We start from the raw sequence: 21,113 nt of genomic DNA, 5'->3' as shown, positions 1-21,113 counted from the left end.
ATAAAGACAAGCATTTAGGACCACATTTAGCATGCATATAGCTTACAGTTTTTTTCAGTTGCTTATACACTAAAATGACACATAAAGCATAATTATTTAAACCGACCCTCAAAGAGCAAAACCTGAGCTCAAATCTCCAAATCCCTAAACACATTTTCAGCTCTGCACCCAATTCACGATTCACCATGGAACTTTTTGCAAGACACTGCACATGGTTCTCTAAGTAAGACACAGACATCTGACATAGTCACATGTTTGCCATTTTCTAAACAGTATAACAGTATATTTGTGTTTCTGCACGTACTTTTGTAGGATTGAACAATCTCTATATGCAGAATTCTCTACAGACGGAGCGGCATGAAAGACGAGTGTGCTTGTGATTAAGCATAATGGTGTGTCGTTGGTTGGACAAAGTGTCTTGTACTATAAATGAATTGTGAGCCATTTGGTGCAAAAGTTTAATTTTGTGTTCATGTAGTTTTGAGTGCAGCGCTTCATTTTGTATACTTGAGGTGTTTTGCACTTTGGGTGTGTGGTTTTGTGAATTGTTTTCAAAAAAGGTGTTTTAACAATTGAAAAAAACTGTGGGTACAATGCTGCCATTTGTCACATGACAATCGTTGGTGGAACCTGTTGAGCCTGAAACATCACTGACGAGAAACTCGAGTTGTTATTGTCCAAAGAACCTGTTGAGGTATTTACAGTTTTTTTACAGTTGCTAATACACTAAAATGACACGCATAGCACAATTATTTAAACTGACACACAGAGAGCAAAACCTCTTCTCAAGTCTCCAAAACTCTAAACACATGTTCTGCTTTACACACATTTTGCAATCCAAAATGGCACTTTTTAAATGCACTGAACACGGTTCTCTGCATAAGACACAACAATCTGACATACAGTTAAGTGTTTGCCATATCAAAACACTGCCATTCAAAATAACACTTCATGAGCTAATTGGCCAAAATATGTGCCACCTTGCCAAACACCTCAATGCTTAATTGTTAGCACTTCAATCAGGAAGTAAGCACTATAAAAGCACCACAGGTGAGCATCTTTTTTTTACAACAACAATGGAAAACGTCGCAGAGAGAGGAAGAGGAAGGGTGAGAATGAGAGGAAGAGGAAGAGTGAGAGGTAGGGGTAGAGCTGGTAGAGGAGTTCATGGCCAAAGACAACAACTTTCAAATTAAATCAGAGCAACCTTAGTTGATCATGTCATCAACCATGGGCTGACAATGCGAGAAGCTGGACAGAGTGCAGCCCAACTTGAGCCGTTTTACTGTCGCCTCTGTCATCCGGACATTTAGACTGGAGCACAGGTATGCAACCAACATTTCTTTCACATTTTGTAGTACACGCCATTTCATAGTGTATCAGTTGGGTGACACCTGTTTACTTCATGAATGGCTGATGTCATACACTTACTGTACACGTTTCCTGTATCATTTACTCTACTGTGGGGGAAATACCTTCCCTATGTTTTTGTTTTTTTGTTTTTCTAAAGGACTGAGAGACGCAGCCATGGTGGAGGAAGGGGCCTAACGTTCACCGGGGTACAGGAAGCTGCCATCGTAAACTTGGTTTTAGGAAGTAATGAAATGAGATTACTGTAAGAGATATTCAAAGTCACGTCATCCAAGACAACACCGTATTCAACAACATTCAACAAGTCAGTTTGTCCACATTGGCTCGCGTTCTCGAGCGAAACCAAATCAGTATGAAACAACTTTAACAGGTGCCTTTTGAGAGAAACCCTCAAAGACACAAAGAGCTCAGAAGAGCATATGTGGATGTGAGTACAATATTGACTACAGTACACTACATGCAACATTGTTTCCCAGTGTACTGGATAACACCATATTGACTGATTTTTGTTCTTTGTTTCTAGGGAGTTCTGGAAATTTCATCTTTCATCTTTGTAGATGAGGCTGGGTTCAACTTAGCAAAGACCAGAAGAAGGGGAAGGAACGTCATTGGCCACAGAGCCATTATAGATGTTCCAGGCCAACGTGGTGGGAACATCACAATGTGCACTGCCATCTCCAATACGCATGGTGTCCTCCACCGTCATGCCAACCTTGGACCATACAACACAGCCCGTTGTCTCACATTTCTGGACAGACTCCACAATATTCTCATACCACCAGAGTGTATGAATGATGCAGAGCATCAAAGAAACAGGTATGTTATAGTATGGGACAACGTGAGCTTTCATCGTGCAGCCCCAGTCCAAACCTGGTTTGCTGACCACCCACCATTTGTCGTGCAATACCTCCCACCATACTCACCATTTTTGAACCCCATAGAAGAGTTCTGTTCAGCATGGCGGTGGAAGGTTTACGACCGGCAGCCCTTTGTGCGCATGCCTCTTTTGCAGGCTATGGAAGAGGCATGTGATGAAATTGATGTGGGAGCGATTCAGGGATGGATAAGGCACTCAAGGCGCTTCTTCCCTCGATGTCTGGCAAGGGAAGATATTGCCTGTGATGTGGACTCGGCGTTGTGGCCAGATCCAGCTATGCGGCAAGATGCTGCCTAATTACAGTATTTTTCTCGCCTCTTTTTTTCATATATTTTTTTTCTGCACATTTTTTCTGTAATTTTCTTTTTCAGTTTACTGTTTTTTGTTAGCATATTTTTGTTCACTCCAATGCATCTGCTGTACATATTTAGCATTGACTTTTTTGCTGAAAAATAAAAAATAACAGCAGCATGTGTGTGTATCTACAAATATTTCTGTGCATGTGAACAATCTGAAGAATTTTCAACAATTTGAACTATTTTAGTATTATGGCAAAGCTTACTAAAGAGGTTAGTGCTTTACATTTTGCCCAACAGTGTGTAGTTGGTGAGACAACAATCTGGTAATATGAATGAAGTGTGAGCCGTTTGATGCAAAGGTTTGATTTTCATAATGGTATATGTAGTTTTGGTTGCAGTGCTTCATTTTGCAGCATATATGAGGTATTTTGCAGTTTGGGTGTGTGGTTGTGTGAATTGTGTTCAGCAAGGTGGCAGGACCCAAATGCAGCACAGACAGGTTTTAACTGAAAATACCTTTATACAAGGCAATAAGATTAAACATACATGGGAACTCTCTCCCCAGTGAACCGCGTTCAAATTCAATAAGGATCTCACAACGACTGTAAGACGAACAGAACTTAAAAACCAGCAAGAGTGATCACAAAGACAAGACACAGGTGGGGGGGAGGAAAAACACAGGAGCATGAGGTAACTGAATCAGGTAATCAAACAGGAGGAAAACACGAGACAGGAAGTAAAATCAGACATAACTAGGGGAGTGCACACTTTTCCGAATAAAACAGGAAAAAAAAGACAGATCTTGATAATACAAAATAAAACACAGATCGTGACACAACCACTAATATCTGAAAAAGGAACACACCTATCTTTGATGGTTTGCGCTAAGTGTTGGAAAGTAATCAAGTAAATTAATAAATTACCGTACTTAAGTACATTTTTAAGTTACATGTATTTTCCTTGCTAAGCTGTTTACCAATCACAACAGAGCCGGCCAGCTAACCAATCAGAGCAGGCTGGGCTCTGATTTCAGACAGTTACTGCAGAACAGGCAGTATGAGAAACATAAAGACCTTTTTGAACATTAAAGCATGGACAAGTGTCACAGTAGAGGCACTAAATACAAATATCAACCTGAAAATGAGCAAAAATTTAAAAATCTCAGGAAAAGATCCTTTTAAAGGTTTATGAACACACCAAGAGCATAGCATATGGTCCTAATTCCTCTGGACACTGTCAACATTGGGGTTGTTTTCAGTGATCGTTTTCTCAGTCAGCTCCCAGGACAAGACATGGTAGGGTTCAGCCAAGTTTTCTCCAAGAGGTCGTTGGAAAGTTGACTTTTGTAGACAAACAAAACATTTCACAGTATGTTATGAAAATCTGAGCCTTTGAGGAAATATTTGAAAGTCCCTGAAGCGGTAAACAATGTGAAAACACAAGTAAAGTGACAAAAGCAAATGTGCCAGTGTCGGGTAGGTAATGACAGATATCTGCCCTGCAGTCTGACTGATGACATGTTACCTACACAAACATGACTATGACACAGTGTGATTCAATTGGATTGTTGAGTAAGAGCTTCCTGGTTCACTAATCTTTCCATTATATAATCCTGACTCAGTCGTCTGTGGTATGTAATATATATATATATATATAAATACACATGTCTTTGAGTTAAATTAAAACATTTATTTTTTATTGTATTATATAAACTACTGACATTTGTTTTTTGTGTTGGAATTCAACAGACACTGGAATGGCTGCCATACATGTACAAATAAAGATTTAAGAAAAATGTGGAGTGGTCTCTCTGTATGTATGTTTTTTATTGGACATTTCTTTTCACTTCATACACTTCATATATATATATATATATATATATATATATATTATACACATGTCTTTGAGTTAAATTAAAACATTTATTTTTTATTGTATTCTATAAATTACTGACAATTGTTCTCTGTGTGGGAACATAAATACTGTGCGACAGAAGAAGATATCCAGAATAGCAAAGGCAAGGTCAACATTAAACATCCTGAACTATCTGGAAGACCAGAACACACACACACACACACACACACACCCACACCCACACCCACACTCACACACACACACACACACACACACACACACACACACACACACACACACACACACACACACACACACACACACACACACACACACACACACACACACACACACACACACACACACAGCTTTCGTGAACGGTCTTTGTTCCTTAAGGAATACAAAATAAATTTCTTTCTAAATATTGAATCATTTTTTCCTTCATGTCTTCACGAAAACATCCCTAAGAAATAAATCTAAATCTCAGTCATTAGACTAAAGAACTCCTAAAATGACCTGATCCTCTAATCCATTGGTATGCAACCTTTTCCCTCATGGACTCCTTTTCTATCATTGAGTACGTCAAAATACTAACTAAGTTTTATTTTTAAATAAGCGATTTGGGTGAATATTGAGCAGTGTATTCTGCATAAGACAACCTTTTAACTTTTTAAGAATGCTTTAATCTATCTATATGTTTCATGTTTTTTGTGACTTTACAAACAAGCATGGCCACATTCTCATTGGTTTCTGGGAAAGGTTTTTACTTTTAGTTCCCATTTTAAAAGTGGAGCTGTGCTGTGAATTGTACTGTCATGTCATTGTCATGACACAAGCATGTCTTTCCTGGTGAACAAGTTTGGAGTTCATGTTGTTTGACAGAGTTGATTATGGCGGTCCTTCCTCTGACACACCCTCACAGCTTTCTATAAAGCACCAGGAGTGGAGCACCTGCTACATCGAGCATCCCGGTCAGCTACAGCAGGTAAGCTCCACTGATCTTCTTCTCAGTCTTTTTGTTCTCACATAAATCATTTAGAACATATGTATACTAAACCTATTCCTTAACCACCAAACACTTTTCAGATTTTGCCTTTCAGCTTTTAGGTTTAACTGCAGATGAGCACCGTCATGACTCCAGTTTTGCTTTTTGTCCTCTTTATCTCTTTGTCGGCCATTCCTCCAGTAAGTCTGACTTTTTCATTGTGAAACAAATAATTCCAGTGGGAATAACAAAAAACATGTTTTTGTTATTTATAACAATAAAAAACGACATATTTACTTTATTTGTATGAATTAAATGGAAGAAAAAAAATATATATATATATATATATATTTTTTAAATGTTATGCATTTGTCTTGCAGGGTGCTACTGATAATGGAGAAAGACGTGAGTTGAAAATGAAGAATTAATTTATTATTGGCATTTTTTTCCTTCTTGGTTTCTGTTAATTCACATCTGACATTTGAATGGTTAACTGGTTGAACTGCTGGTAAAAGTTTCCGGTTTAATCTGTTTTTCTCTGTATGTTTATTCTTTCAGAAGAGTTTCTAGACGCCTCTGATATCATCGAGAGAGCGAATGCCAACATAAGTATGACCATATTTCAGACATTTATTAAGGATTTTTCCCTAACATCTGTTGATTTCAGCTTCTTAAACGTAAGAAATTATGCATTTTCATTGTTGGTCAGACGTGCTTGTAAGTCTATCTATCGTCCAGTGATTTCTTAAATATTTATCAACAATGGAAAGAAACCATTAGCCTTAGCCCATTGGTCAATGTCAATCAAACTTGTACCAATCCAGACTCCTGGTATGGTTATTCATGAACTTGTCTGTTTTACTTATTGTTCTGCAGCAACGCGCCTGGTCGACGGTGACATTGTGCCAAATTTAAGAAGGAATGCAGATCCCTGCACGGCTACAGGCTGCAAATGGCCCAAATATGGAAGATATGTTTATGTACCCATTTACATCTCCAACCGCTACAGTAAATTTAATTTTCAGCCCTAAAATTCGATCTAAATGTGAGATGTTATGCTGGAACATAGACCAGGTTTTACGAGAGCGCTGCTCGACACCCTGTTCTTTGTCTATGCAGCCACAACAGAGCGCAACACCATCATCCGAGCCCTGTTGACCTTCCACGCATCCACCTGCATTCGCTTTGTCAGCAGGGGCACCCAAAGAAATTACCTCTACTTCTACTCTGGATCTGGGTAAGAACACACATTGTAACACAATTAAATCTCATTGTTCTGGGATTATATTTGAATTTTCTAAGTCTGAACCCATTCCTGTTTGGTTGGTCGGGATCTTGCTTCATGTCAGTGTTGAAGGAAATCATACTTTAGGGGAGGGACTTAATGTAACTACTTTATATTCAGGGTGATAGATGGGGGCGGAAAAGAAGACGAAACAGAGCTTAAAAACACAACTCTGCTTTCAGTTTTCTCCAATCTTTTTGTTAAAAGTTGGATAACTACATCTCTTTCGGGATTCAAACTGTTGTTTGACTTTGAATGAAACTTCTGAGAAGTTCGAAGAAGAAATGTGTTTTTGGTGAAACAGATAACAACTCACAAATATGTGAAACATGGAAAATGTAAAGAATAAAGTAAGATTAAATGTATATGTATAATGTATTGAATGTATGAGTACCTGTTATTCGAGTACAATACTCGAGTAAATTAGTTACTTTCCGTCAATCTGGAATGTTAAAAAACAACCGATACCATTTGCTAGTTAGTGGTAAAATTTCCCAATCAACACAAGAGGCCAGAAATTAATAAACAATACCTGTTCTTATTTTTTTCCTTTGTGTGTGTGTTTGACAGGTGTTGGTCCTACCTGGGCCGACAGCGTAGAGGACAGCTTGTCTCCCTGCAGAAAAATGGTTGTGTGTACAAATCCACAGTGCAGCACGAGGTTCTCCACGCTCTGGGCTTCAACCATGAGCAAGTCCGCTCTGACAGAGACAGATACATCTCCATCCTCTACCAGAACATTAAGCCAGGTCATCTCACACACAAACACTCTTCTTCGCAATCCTGGTTGTATGTGTTGTATAAAAAATGATGATATCAACAGAGAGGTGAGTTTTTTTGTCTCTTGACTGAAAATGCTTGTGTTTAGTGTTTTAGCATGCTAACATCTGATAATTATAAGTCAACACAAAGGAAAGTTGAGGCTGGGGAAGGTGTTAGTTTCAGGCTAGATAACCAATTGAACCCAAATGCAGAACACACAGCACTGAGATAGGGAGCGGTTGCAAAGGAGTTTATTTGAATACTCAAGGTCGGAGGCAGGGTCAGGCAGGGGTCAGGCAGGGGTCAGGAAAGGGTCAGGAAAGGGTCTGGCAGGATGATAGCTGTGTAGTAGACTCTACGATCTGACGGCTTGCTGGAGTTGGAGCCCAGTATTTAAAGCCATGTTGATTGGGATTGAAAACAGCCTGGCACCTGCACACCAAATCCCAATCCTGTAATTAAGCACAGACACACACAGGGGAGGAGAGAGAAGAGAGATTCCTTGCTAGGGAGCAGAGGGCCTGACAGTTAGCTTTGTAGAGATAAGTATTGGACACATTTGGATTTTCATCTGATGGCGCGAGAGGGAAATAATTAGAATATATTATCTGGGCATTTTATGAAAATATATCTTTTAGATGTTGAGATATTTTACTAGATGAGTAACATTTTAACTAAGTTGTTGCACTTGAGGAAAAGTCAGGGCAACACGAAATCTATTGGGAAACATCCCGTGAGCACCATGAATGTCTCTATTATATCCATCCAATAGTTACTAATACTTCAAAGGGGTTGGCTGTTACGTCTACCAGCATGCTTTTAAGCAAGTTTTGTTACCACATTTTCAATCCACCATTCATAAAAAGGCAAAAATGTAAACACTTTCCTCAAATGTAAATGCTTTTTTGTTCTCTCATCCCGTGCAGGAAGAGAAAGTAATTTTATGAAGAAGCAAACTAACAACTTGGGTACTCCCTACGACTTCGACTCCATCATGCACTACGGAAAGTGAGTCTTAAATCTAACTCTAGATTGCCAAAACGAGCTCACAAACAAGTCAACATTACAATGTCATTTTTGGTGTGTGTGTGTGTGTGTGTGTGTGTGTGTGTGTGTGTGTGTGTGTGTGTGTGTGTGTGTGTGTGTGTGTGTGTGTGTGTGTGTGTGTGTGTGTGTGTGTGTGTGTGTGTGTGTGTGTTCCAGTTCGTTCAATGTTGACCTTGCCTTTGCTATTCTGGATATCTTCTTCTGTCGCACAGTATTTATGTTCCCACACAGAGAACAATTGTCAGTAATTTATAGAATACAATAAAAAATAAACGTTTTAATTTAACTCAAAGACATGTGTATTATATATATATATATATATATATATATATATGAAGTGTATGAAGTGAAAAGAAATGTCCAATAAAAAACATACATACAGAGAGACCACTCCACATTTTTCTTAAATCTTTATTTGTACATGTATGGCAGCCATTCCAGTGTCTGTTGAATTCCAACAGAAAAAACAAATGTCAGTAGTTTATATAATACAATAAAAAATAAATGTTTTAATTTAACTCAAAGACATGTGTATTTATATATATATATATATTACATACCACAGACGACTGAGTCAGGATTATATAATGGAAAGATTAGTGAACCAGGAAGCTCTTACTCAACAATCCAATTGAATCACACTGTGTCAAAGTCATGTTTGTGTAGGTAACAGGTCATCAGTCAGACTGCAGGGCAGATATCTGTCATTACCTACCCGACACTGGCACATTTGCTTTTGTCACTTTACTTGTGTTTTCACATTGTTTACCGCTTCAGGGACTTTCAAATATTTCCTCAAAGGCTCAGATTTTCATAACATACTGTGAAATGTTTTGTTTGTCTACAAAAGTCAACTTTCCAACGACCTCTGTATGCCAAACATGTTGTCTTCTTTTGCTCCTCAAGATACGCCTTCAGCAAAAACAGCCAACCAACCATCCTCGCTAAGAGCAATCTATGTCTTAACTTTGGGACTGCTGGTACAATGAGCAAGAATGACATCGCTCGTGTCAACAAGCTTTACCGATGTTAATGTGAGTGGAAAATAATGCTAATTCAACCTAAACACAGCATATACACCAACCTACTAAAATGGTCTAACAGCAGAACAATACATAAATAAAACAGGGTTGAAATATTGTTTATTAGATCTCATTGTTTTTTTCCTCACCAGAAACGGAAGGAGACGGTCGGCCTCCAGATACTTCAACTCCCGGCTTGATATGATTCACCCAAAGCTCCAGATCTGTTGTTTAACAGTGGCTAGCTTTCTGCTGAGGTCCATCAACCCAGAGGGCTCAGCTTTTCTTTAAATCATTTGTTATTGGATTTAAATCATTTACTCCCTTTATTGATTTAGAAATATACACTTTATAATATGGTTATGGTTTTACTTAGTGGGTTAAAGACACATTTAATAGTTAATGATACTGATAGGGGAAAATAAATAAAAACTATTCATCATAGAAACAATGATAAGAAACACATTGATGTAATGGAATTGCTGATTGATACTGATGATTTCAATTACTCTGTTTTTATCTTTCTCTGAAAAAAAATAAAAGTGATTTTACATTTATTTTGATTAGAAATTATGCTGTAATTACTCTCACTTTGAATCCCTAACTATGAATAAAATGCATAAAAGTGTTGTTTGTAGCTTTAGTCGTACTAGTTGCATCAACAGAAAGAATGCTAATTCTAAGCAGTGGTGGAAGAAATACTCCCTTATACCTTTGTTGAGTTACAAGTACAAACAGAACAACGTATAAAACATATAACAAGTCAATGTTCTCTATCAAAAACAGAGTTAGGCAAAAGTACGGTACTATCAGGAAAATAACTTGAGGCATCAATAATGAACGTCTTAGACCCCTGACTGATAAATCATAAATAATGGTACATAATGATCTGTAATTCATATACATTTGCTAGTTGAGTTAGGGGTTGAGCCACTCTAAAGGGTCATAAAATAAATCTGGAGGGTCCTGAGATCGTTAATGAGAAATATTGTATCATGTAATTAGAAAATATTAGGTCCTTTTGAGTACACTTGGACATTATGGCAATGTTTTCGACAAAGGTGTAACAATGTTGTATTAAGAAACCCTGGTTTAATTTCCAACAACGCAAAATACTTTTTAATGTATGTCCGCACATTTTGTTTTATATAACATCCAAAATCTAAGAAGTAACTTATTGTCTATTTTTTTAATTCTAAATCATTTATCTCCCTTTGGATGAGTTTAAAATTAACCTTAAATGGGTTTGGTATTTTACTAAGTGGGTTTAGAAGAAATTAATATTAATATTGTAGTGGTGGAAGAACAATTAACTTTTGCACTTAGAACACAGTAGATCATTGAGTAATGGAAATGTATGTATGGTTTCAATTAGCTTGTTATCTGATCTTGCCGAAAGTGATTTTACATGATATTTGATTAGAAATTATGTAAATTACCTCACTTTGAATCCCTATGTATTAATTGCAAAAGTAATCGACTATTCATCAAACAAAGAACTAATTATAACATGTGTGAAATACTCCATTAATTGTGGTTCCAAGTCGAGTATAAAACTTGCATTTCTATGAAAACACATAGCAAAACACACAGAAAAACTAGCACAACATGAACTCTAACCCCTGACAAAATCAAACATATGGTCAAATGATCTATTCACATACATTTGCTACTGACGCTGGTGTTGAGCACTAGTCCATGCCATACTGGCGGGGAAATGTGACTATTCCAGCGGTGTCAGTCCCACATTTTGCTCAGGCATCTCTTAGAATCCAATAGAAGTCAGCCAGCATTTCTGGAAGCATTTTGAGTGTAATAGAATGTCAAGGATGGGCTTCCCTATAGACATATCTGCCCTAACCCAAACAGTTGGCATCACTTGCTTCAATCATTCTTCCAGAGTGACTGCAGAAAGAGTTTAGCTTGTGTGGTAAAGGGCAACATACAGCCAAGGAGGTCATATTTTAAGGTTAAGGATCCTCTAGACCAGTGGTTCTCAACTGGTGGGTCGCGGACCCATTTTTAGTGGATCGTGGATGTACAAACAATATTATTATTTTGAAGGCCATAATTTCTAACTTGCAGTAGTTGTTTAACTGGAAATACTCAAGACCAGAAACAGTTTTGAAAATTGCTGTCATGTCGTGATCATCTTCTCAATTAAACCTCTTTGGTGATTCTTCTCGAGTCTTCCGGCCAATCAGAATCAAGAACACAGCATTATGTTATTGCTGGAAGACCCCACGGAGATAACTTTGCAGTACTCTTTATACATCCATAGGAACAACTTCAAATTGAAATGAACCCATAATGAAATAAGACCCCCGGTTTGATGATTGACAGGTGTGTAGGCTGTCTGTAAGTTTGACACACAGAACCATGGGGGCTATCTACTCTTTTCCACAATTTAAAGTAATTTACACAATGGAAGGCCTGTTACTCATGATTCCAAGGAACGAAGCCACCTAAAGACAGAGGAATTACAACAGGCGGTGTGTGTTGTCTTTTGTGTCACACAAACACACACTATTTCCTCATCAAAATAAAAATCTCCTTTGGATCTCCTTTATCCATAGGCTGACTGTTGAAGATTATCAGAGGAACAACCTGCTAAGGGTACTATGCCCCAAAATATTAAGCCCCCTCTTAAAGTAACTTTGGATAAAAACGGTCTGCACTTTTCCTCAGAACCTTGTCTTGATCATAGTCTTCATTTAATATGAATTATTTGTTTAGTATCTGTAGAATCAAAACAGTAAGGATATCATTGGAAAGTCAAGAAAGCTTTTTACAAATTTGTGTATAAATATACACACATGTTTTATGAATGCACTACAGATTATATAATAGATTGTATGACTAGCATCGTGTGACAAAAATATTGTCACACGATGGAAAAGCCCACATACTATATTTATCAAACAATGAGCATCATCCTTCTAGGACCTACTCAATTCAGAGCTGACAAGGGTAAGGGGGAAACATTAGAGGCTATTAAACGAGCTGCTGATCTAGTGATATCATTCATGTTAATTAAGATTTTACATATATACACACTGTCATGGCTTCCTTCCTTGTATTTCTATCAAGCCAATAGACGCCTTAAACAAACAGTTCTAAGTCGTTTTCTTTCCTTTAGTTACTCACTTTTTGAAGAGTTGCTTGGCCTCCGATGGTTTGGATGTTGCGATGTGTTTGCTCAAAATAAAATAACAAACTTTTGCACATGCAACAAAGAAAATAGGCCTTTACAATATTCAAAAGAAATAAGCAAAACTCAAATAAAATAATGAACAACATAGCTACTTCTACGATGTGTACGGTTTGTAAGGTTAAAAACTGTTCCTCGACGGCGTCTCTCACACAGGTCGCCCATCACTGTGGCTTTTAGCCTGGCGCCGTGGGATTTGTAGTCCTTTATAGTGAGTTGACTACAAACGTCAAAGTTAGGTGGCCTTTCTAGGCAAAAGGGGGGTCTTAATTATATATCTTCAGCTATGTTCTTATTCCAAGGCAGGCACCAGTAGGCATATTTTGCTTATCGGTCTTTCCAGCTGGCTGGTTTTTGTCTTAAGAAGAACACTCCGAATTAGTCCTCCAGATCCAGGACGCGTCTCCATAACTCTTGCCATTAACCAGGATCCACGATGTGCATTTGAATCCATAATTAATACAATGTCTCCAGGTATGAAGTTCGTTTTAATGCGATTCCATTGCTGTCTTTCTTGCAAAAGTGGAAGATATTCTTTGATCCATCTGGTCCAAAACAAATTTGCAATGTACTGCACTTGTCGCCAGTGGCGTCTCGAGCATGTATCTTACTGATGAAATAAGCCTGGGGGCAACAAAGGTTTGACCTTGAGCGGCACTAAATGGTTGGGTGTGAGAGGTTCCAAGTCATTTGGATCATTTGACACTGCAGTTATTGGTCAGCTGTTGAGAATTCCTTCAACTTCACACAGAACTGTTGAAAGGATTTCATCATCAAGAGTTTGTTGTTTTGTGATGGATAGCAGCGTTTTCTTTACAAGCCGGAGTAATCTTTCCCATACACCTTGTGTTAGTTCCCTGTTACCATCTCTTATGTTAACGGGTCGGTTTTGACCCGTGTTTTAATTTAGTTGTAAAATACACTAAAAACAATGATCTATCATCCAATTTGTTTCTCATCTCTTGGTTACCTTGTTAGGATTCCTTATCCATAAAAATATTGGTTTTAATATTTTTGGTGTGGGCCCCTGGACCTTTTTTTTGTCAGTATACCCCTCGATTTCAATTTAAAAAAAAAGTAAAATGAACCTCAAGAGAATCATATAAATAAATAAAAGGTTGTTATGTCACCTGACTATTACTGAGGGGATTTAGAACACATCTCTTGAATAAATTAGTTTTATTTATTTTTTCATTTTAATATTTTTAACTATAGTAACATCTATGGTGTTACGGGTCAGTTTCGACCCGTATATATTTACTTCAAGAAAAAGGCAAAAAAGTCTCTTTTTTCAGCAATAAAACTTTAGTACAAACACAAAATGAAAAGCAGAACAAATATATATATATAACAAAATATAGATTTTCAAGGTCAAACAAACAACAACCAATCAAGCAAATCAAACCAATAGAAATCAATTACTAGTTCCAACACTAATAAAAATAAAAATCAGAGTAAAAGTCTCTGTGTGCAAGAACATGCATGTGTATGTGTGTGTGTGTTTAGATGCATGTGTGGCAAAAAGTGACACACAGGTGGCCTGAGTGGGGTTGTGGTTGTGGCTGTTGTGGATGATGTTGAGGCAGGGCTGTCTGAGGAGGATGCTGGTGTGGACGGAGTTCTAGGTGAGCTCTGCAGCTGTCTGACCAAGGTTGCAGCATCTGGGTCTCGGGGCACCCGTTCCCTTTGCTCAATGTGTGGCTTGACAAGGGAATTTCCCAGCTCCTCAAGAAACATTCTCCGCTTGTTTTTTTTGGTTGAGTTCCATCCTTGGTGGATGTGGGTCCACAACCAAATGCATTACATGCAGACACATCAAGGATGTTGTAAAACACAACCATTGGCCATCTCCTGGTCATTCGCTGGGTTGAACATCAGTGGAAGGAGCTGCACCCATCTCTCCCAGACATCCCTGATGGGGGCAAGCTTGTCAGATCTTGCTCTGGTATCTCTGTTGTCAAATCTGAGGACTCTTGATATCATGTGAAAGGTCTGAAGTGACATTGTTACCCGGAAAATATTTCTGCCTGTCGATGCGTCCCACAGACTATCAGTGGCGTCATCCAGCAAGAAGAAGAACACCAATATAAGCATCCAGGTATTCCTCATCAATGTCTTTCCACATGCTGCCATGGACTTTTTTTCCTTCAAGGTTTGTCATAGCAATGATGACTCTTTTTAGTGACAATGGCATAAATAGCTCAAAACATGTCTTGATGTCGCTGACTCTCATCACAGCAAATCTTGTGATTCCAGGGGTCATTTTGATGACATTTGCAGCAGCTGCCCTGCCATGTACATCAGGAGGTACTGAGCTCCAACAGATCTTACCATTTTTGGACTTGAATCTTTCAGCGGGAGCAGCTTCAGCACCGGTGACCTCCTCATCAGATGTGTCTGTGTCTTCTGGATCATACTCCACATTGTCTTCCTCCTCAGAAACCTGCTCATCCGAATCACTATGCTGCTCTGTGTCCTCTCCCTCATTTTCACCAAAAATATTATCCAGAACTTGGCTCACTGAAAATCTTCTTCTCATTTTTGCATGCTACAAATTGGAGATGTGCACTCTGCAAGTCACCAATTCTATACTGAATTGGCCTCACATGTCTGGACATGCCAGTCTTTGTTTGTTTTGTTTTTGTGCAGGTATACTGGAAAACAAGGCAAAATGAGAATCCCCTAAAGCTCACATGATTGGGAGAGGAGCTGGCTGTCAGTGTGTTGGCTGACAGTGAACTTGTGATTTCAGTTTTGGCTCTAATTATTGCTTTATAATCTTATTTTTATAACTGGGTCGAAACCGACCCTAACAACACAAAGGTATCAATTTCAACTAGAGCATTTTATAATTTAGTGAAAACAATTTTTTTTGTTTTATTTTGTTGAAATAGACATTCCTGACAAAGTCATAAAGCCTTGATGCAATAAACAAATTTATATGGTTATTTTATGCATTTAAAACCTAAAAACGGGTCGGTGCCGACCCTAACACAAGACGAAGGTTAAGGAGGATTAAAGGCCCATTTCACATCCTTTTGCTGGAGGGCTTGCTCTATTGTGCTTAAATTCCACTCCTTTATGGATTCCTTCAGCTCTTTTTCAGTGGCAACGAAATTCATCCCATCGTCTCACCTGATCTCCAATACTTGGCCTCTTCTGCTGATGAAACGTCTGCAGGCATTTATGCATGAATCTGTATCCAATGAATGAGCTACTTCCAAATGCACTGCTCTGGTTGTTAGACAGGTAAAGATAACGCCATATCGTTTAACAATGCTTCGTCCTCTTTTCACTTCCATTGGGCCAAAATAATCCACACCATCATGTGTGAATGGTGGTAGGTCTGGTGTAACTCTGTCTTTTGGCAGATCTGACATTTTTTGTTCTCCTGCATTTCCATGCATGCGTCTGCACACAGTACATTCAGATATTATTTTTCTGGATAATGCATTTGCACATGGGATCCAGTATTTGGCCTTAACCTGGATAACATATGATTCTTTCCACTGTGACCAACTTGTTGATGAATATCTCGAAGTGTGATTTTAGAGACATGGTGGTGTTTTCCCAGAATGGTTGGGTGCTTTGATTCCTCAGGCATTGCCATTTTATTTAGCCTTCCTCCAACCTTTACCAGTCCATTCTCATACACTGGATCCAATGTATACAGTGTACTGCTTCCTTTGACAGATTTTCTAATTTTCAAAGTTTCCACTTCCTCTGGAAAAGACTGTTTTTGACAGAAACACAACACTGCTGCTTCAGCCTTATCCAAGTTATCCTTAGAGTGTGTGAGACCTCTCACAGAGGTTCTAAACACTCTCATCTCCTTCTCAATCAGCTGTATCCATTTTGGTTCTTGTGCTTGAGTAGAAGTAAATACTTCTTTCCTCTTCTTACTCAAAAGCAGCAAGAGATCTTTTACATGAAGGTACCATGCGACTGCTCTTTTCAGCTTCCTCCAATCAGAGTAGTGATACACTAGTTTGCTTGTGGCATTAAGGTCAGTTGCAATGGTTGGGTTCACATTGAATTTTTCCTTCTTCACCTCTGTATCATCAGGATAGCTGTCATTGACCACTTTAAATGCGTCCAGAATCTCAGGCCATTTGTCCTCAGGTTTTTTCAGAAACAATGGACCGTTTACCCAAGTCCCACATTTCATGAACGATTCTGCTGTCAATCCCAGAGATGCATAATCTGCTGGATTCAGTTTAGTGTTGATGTATTTCCACTGTGATGTTGCTGTTGCTTCTCTTATCAGACTTATTCTGTTAGCTACAAATGTCTGAAACCTTAGTGTTTCATTCATGATGTATCTCAGAACAGATGTACCGTCGGTCCAGAAGACAGTTCGGTTCTGATCATCTTGTCCATGCGTACTGCCAGTACTGCTGCTGTGAGCTCTAATCTTGGGACAGTGACCTTTTTCAGAGGCACGACACGTGACTTTCCTGACATGAAGGATATGTGAACTTCTTCATCTTCATTTGTCCTCTTAAGGTAGGTGACAACACCGTATCCAATCTCGCTTGCATCACTAAAATGGTGCAATTGTGCAGATTTGATTTGTCCATAATTCTTTGGTTTGATACATCGATCAATCCTGAAGTTTTCTATCTGTTTTAATCCCATGAGCCATCTTTGCCACTGTTTCTTGTGAGCCTCCGGGATTTCTTCGTCCCACCAACAATTGAGTTTGCACAACTCTTGTAGGACATACTTTGCAGTGAAGATAAATGGTGAAAGAAATCCAAGTGGGTCATACACAGAGCAGACTGTAGAAAAGATGCCTCTCCTTGTGGCTGTGTGAGATTTTAAACAGTTATAATCAGTAATCAGTAATCTTCCTCCACATGTCCCTAGGGCTCTTTCTCTTGGAAGGCTGTCTTGGGTCTGTAAGTCCAGGTTTTTTATCTCTTTGGGTTGTGCACTGTTTAGGATGGAGGCCAGTACACTTTTACTGTTGCTTGTCCACTTTGTCAGATTAAATCCTCCCTGTGCGCGGCTTCACGGCTTGATCAGCACAAGCGACAGATTTTAGGCAGTCATCAACATAGAAATTTCTTCTGACAGTGTCAACAGCTTCTGCAGAGAAATCATCTTTGTTGTTTTCTGCGGTTTTAGTGAGAGCATAGGTTGCACAACTTGCTGATGAAGTGGCACCAAATAGATGTACTGTCATCTTGTACTCAGCGAGAAGTAAACTGACATCTCCTCCTGGCCACCAAAGAAAGCGAAGGTAATCCTGAAGGGCTGGAGCAACCTTGACCTGATGGTACATCCCCTCGACATCAGCCATGAAAGCTGTTTGTTCTTGTCTGAATCGAATGAGCACACCGAGTAGCGTATTGGTAAGATTGGGACCCTGGATAAGCTTGTTGTTTAATGAAGATCCTTGATAAGATGCAGAACAATCGAACACTACACAAATCTTGCCTTTCTTTTGGTAAACCCCATGATGTGGTATGTACCACACTTTTCCACTCTCAGGTTTGAGCTGCTCTTGGGGCAATAGGTGAGCATGACCTTTTGCTATCACAGCGTCCAAGAATGTTTTATATTCATCATGGAAAACTTTGTTCCTTTTGAATTTCCTTTTGAATGATTCTGCTCTCTACTCTGCAAGTTTGCGAATGTGACATTCTTCTCTTTAAATGGAAGTTCAAGCTGATAATGTCCATCTTTGATTTCAGGTGAATCGGCCATGACCTTTAAGAATTGTTTGTCTTCAACTGACATCTCTTTCTTCTCATCACAACCTTTCTGTGGAAAGTCATGATTGTATTGCTGCACCAGCAGCTCACTTATGTCCGTCACTGATATCCGATTCACAACAGCACATGAAGGATTCTCAGATTCAGTGGTTTCCTGATTCAGTCCATTCATAACCCAACCTAGGACTGTCTTAACAGCAAAGGGTCCTCCATTTTGACTGTTTATTATTTTCCACGGCTCCATTAGCTTTGGTGCGTTAGTTCCTATAAGCAACCCAATTTCACAATCCAGTTCAGGCAACTTAATTTCTTTTAGGTATTTCCATTTATTTATTGTCTCTATTGAGTGGGAATGTGCTCTTTTCCAGCAGGAATTTCCTCTTGTGTGTACACTTTAGGCAGCTGATAAAAATCATTGCCTTCGATGCCACTCATTTCAAGACCTTTGGCAAAGGAAGTGTCAATCATTTTCTCCAGACCCATTGTTTTTTAAGAGGATTTTTGTTCTCTTGGCCTTGGCATGCAAGTTTTCTTGAAGGGCTTGAGTACAAAACTTGCAGTGCTTCCCTGATCCATAAATGCGTAAGTCTGCACAGTCTTGTTTGAGTTTGAGAACTTGATTTGAACTTGGACAGTGTGGTTTCTGCCATTTAAGGAGACTAATGCACGACTTACAGAAGCTGCTTGGGTGTATTTATCAGAGTTGTACTTTTGTTCAATCCTTTTCTTGAAGATGTGCAATATTGTTGGATGTTTCATTGAACAAAGCTCACATTTCATTCTTTTTTGACAGTATTTGCTTAGATGTCCTTTCGTTAGACAGCCAAAGTAAATTCCTTGTGCTTTTAAGCAGTCAATCTTTTCACTGTGAGATTTTTTGTTCATGTTGCATGTTTCAGAGATGTGTTCTCCTGCACAAAATACACATCGCTTCTGAACAGTAATGCCTTTATGGTCTGATTTGATGTTTTGGAAAGGTTTTTGCTCCTCACCGACTTCTGGGCTTGTCACAGTAACAAAACTACTTCCCTTATAACCATGAGCAGGCTTATTGCTGGGTGATTTGTACACTTTAGTATCCCTTTTTGGCATGACATCCTGTATGTCTCCAAACATGGGGTCTGATGCAATGCGTGCATGCTTTTCAATGAAGTCGACCAATACTGGAAACGTTGCTCTTTTCTTATTGTGTTCATAGTATGCATATGCAGTTGTTCTCAACTTTTCCCTGAGTTTAATTGGGAGTTTCATGATTACAGTTTGCATGTTTGATGTGCTATTAATTTCATCCAAAAACTCAACGTCTTCCATTGTGTTGCAACATCCACGAAGAAAGATAGGATTGCTCTTCTGTCTTCACTCTTAATGGCATTCCAGTTCAACATTTTGTCCAAACAAGCTGCTGCAATTAAGAGTTGATGTCCATAGTTCTCCTGGAGCAGTCTTTTTGCTTCTAGAAAGCCCTTTTTAGAGTCCATGTCTTGGCAACTTTTCAACAAGTCTTTGGCTTGGCCTTCTGTATACTGCTCTAGAAAGAGCAGCCTGTCTTTGTAATTGTCAGTTTTATTTTCTATGGTATCTTCGAACATCCTGATGAATGAAAGGTACTGTAATGGATCTCCTTTAAAGATAGGTATTTCTCTGGATGGGAGTAATTTTAAGCATTGCTCCTTCATTAGCATTTCAGTGATTTCGTGTTGTTGCTGCATTACTTGAATAAAGTCATTGCTTTCTGTCCGAGAGCTTTGTCTGACTTGGATGGAGCGACGCTGCGGTGCTGATGCTGCTGTCCTTGTTGTGTGCCTTGGTTGTAATACTTGGACTTGACCTCTAGGGGCAGCATGACTTGAGTTTATTGAATTGGAGTCAATGAAACTATTTTCAGTATCCTTCTCCACAGCTTTTCCTTGGTTCTCTTCATCCTGTAAATCATAATTTTCAGCTGGATGACCAGTATAGTACTGCTCCTCCCCCTCACAAGCGTCAGGATCAGAGTCACCATCCTTAAAGGCTTCCAATGTTTTAATTTTGGCTGTTGCAGCATCAATATCAGTTTGTAGCTCAAGCCTTTCCATATCAGCTCTGATATTGGCTTTCATTGCCTCCAGGTCAGCGTCTTGCTTTTCTAGTGAGCCTTTCTGTTGTGAGGCAGCAGCACGTGATATGAGCGCAGCTCTCTCTGCCTCTGCCTTTCTTCTTACTGATGAAGCTGTTGAAGATTTATATATTCCACTACGGCTTTTACCCTTTCTGCTTATCTTGCCCACTGATATTGCTTTATGCGGACTGGACATATATGCAGTATATGAGCCATGGTCTGAATGAGGCAATATCAGACACACACCTTGTGTATTGGTAGATGATAAGGACTCAATGTCCAACAGTTTGAACAGATGAAAAGTTATGTAAAACGTGTATGAATGTATGTGATGTGTATAAATGGTTATGCTATAATATGTGGATAAACTCAGACATGATTGCTAACAAGCATCAGGTTAGAATTCCGTGAAATGGCAAAGGGGGTGGAAAGGGGGAAGGATGAGGGGGCGTGGGCAAGGGACTCGATATCTTTTTTCTTTTTCCTTTTGTATTATTGTTACCATAATTTTTATCTGTGGATATATAGGTCACAAAATATGGATGGTTTTCCATATAATTCTAGTTTAGACCAGTTGTTCCA

The 21,113-nt window shown here is 38.9% G+C and overlaps 1 protein-coding gene across 1 annotated transcript; it reads left to right on the top strand.

Annotated features, from left to right (window-relative positions):
• The first annotated feature begins 5,350 nt into the window (after window positions 1-5,350).
• LOC134863789 (hatching enzyme 1.2-like) lies at window positions 5,351-10,059 on the top strand. The gene is made up of 10 exons (XM_063882500.1): window positions 5,351-5,386; window positions 5,488-5,586; window positions 5,767-5,791; window positions 5,945-5,995; window positions 6,263-6,394; window positions 6,506-6,623; window positions 7,242-7,420; window positions 8,360-8,441; window positions 9,387-9,514; window positions 9,655-10,059. Exons 2-9 carry the CDS (start codon window positions 5,521-5,523, stop codon window positions 9,511-9,513), a joined length of 780 nt encoding a protein of 259 aa, XP_063738570.1. The 5' UTR covers window positions 5,351-5,386; window positions 5,488-5,520; the 3' UTR covers window position 9,514; window positions 9,655-10,059.
• Window positions 10,060-21,113: the final 11,054 nt, after the last annotated feature.

Source organism: Eleginops maclovinus, chromosome 4, assembly GCF_036324505.1.
Source record: "Eleginops maclovinus isolate JMC-PN-2008 ecotype Puerto Natales chromosome 4, JC_Emac_rtc_rv5, whole genome shotgun sequence".
NCBI classification, from domain to species: Eukaryota; Metazoa; Chordata; class Actinopteri; order Perciformes; family Eleginopidae; genus Eleginops; species Eleginops maclovinus.
The sequence above is the reverse complement of the archived record's forward strand: the minus strand, read 5'-3'. Positions and strand labels throughout refer to the sequence as shown.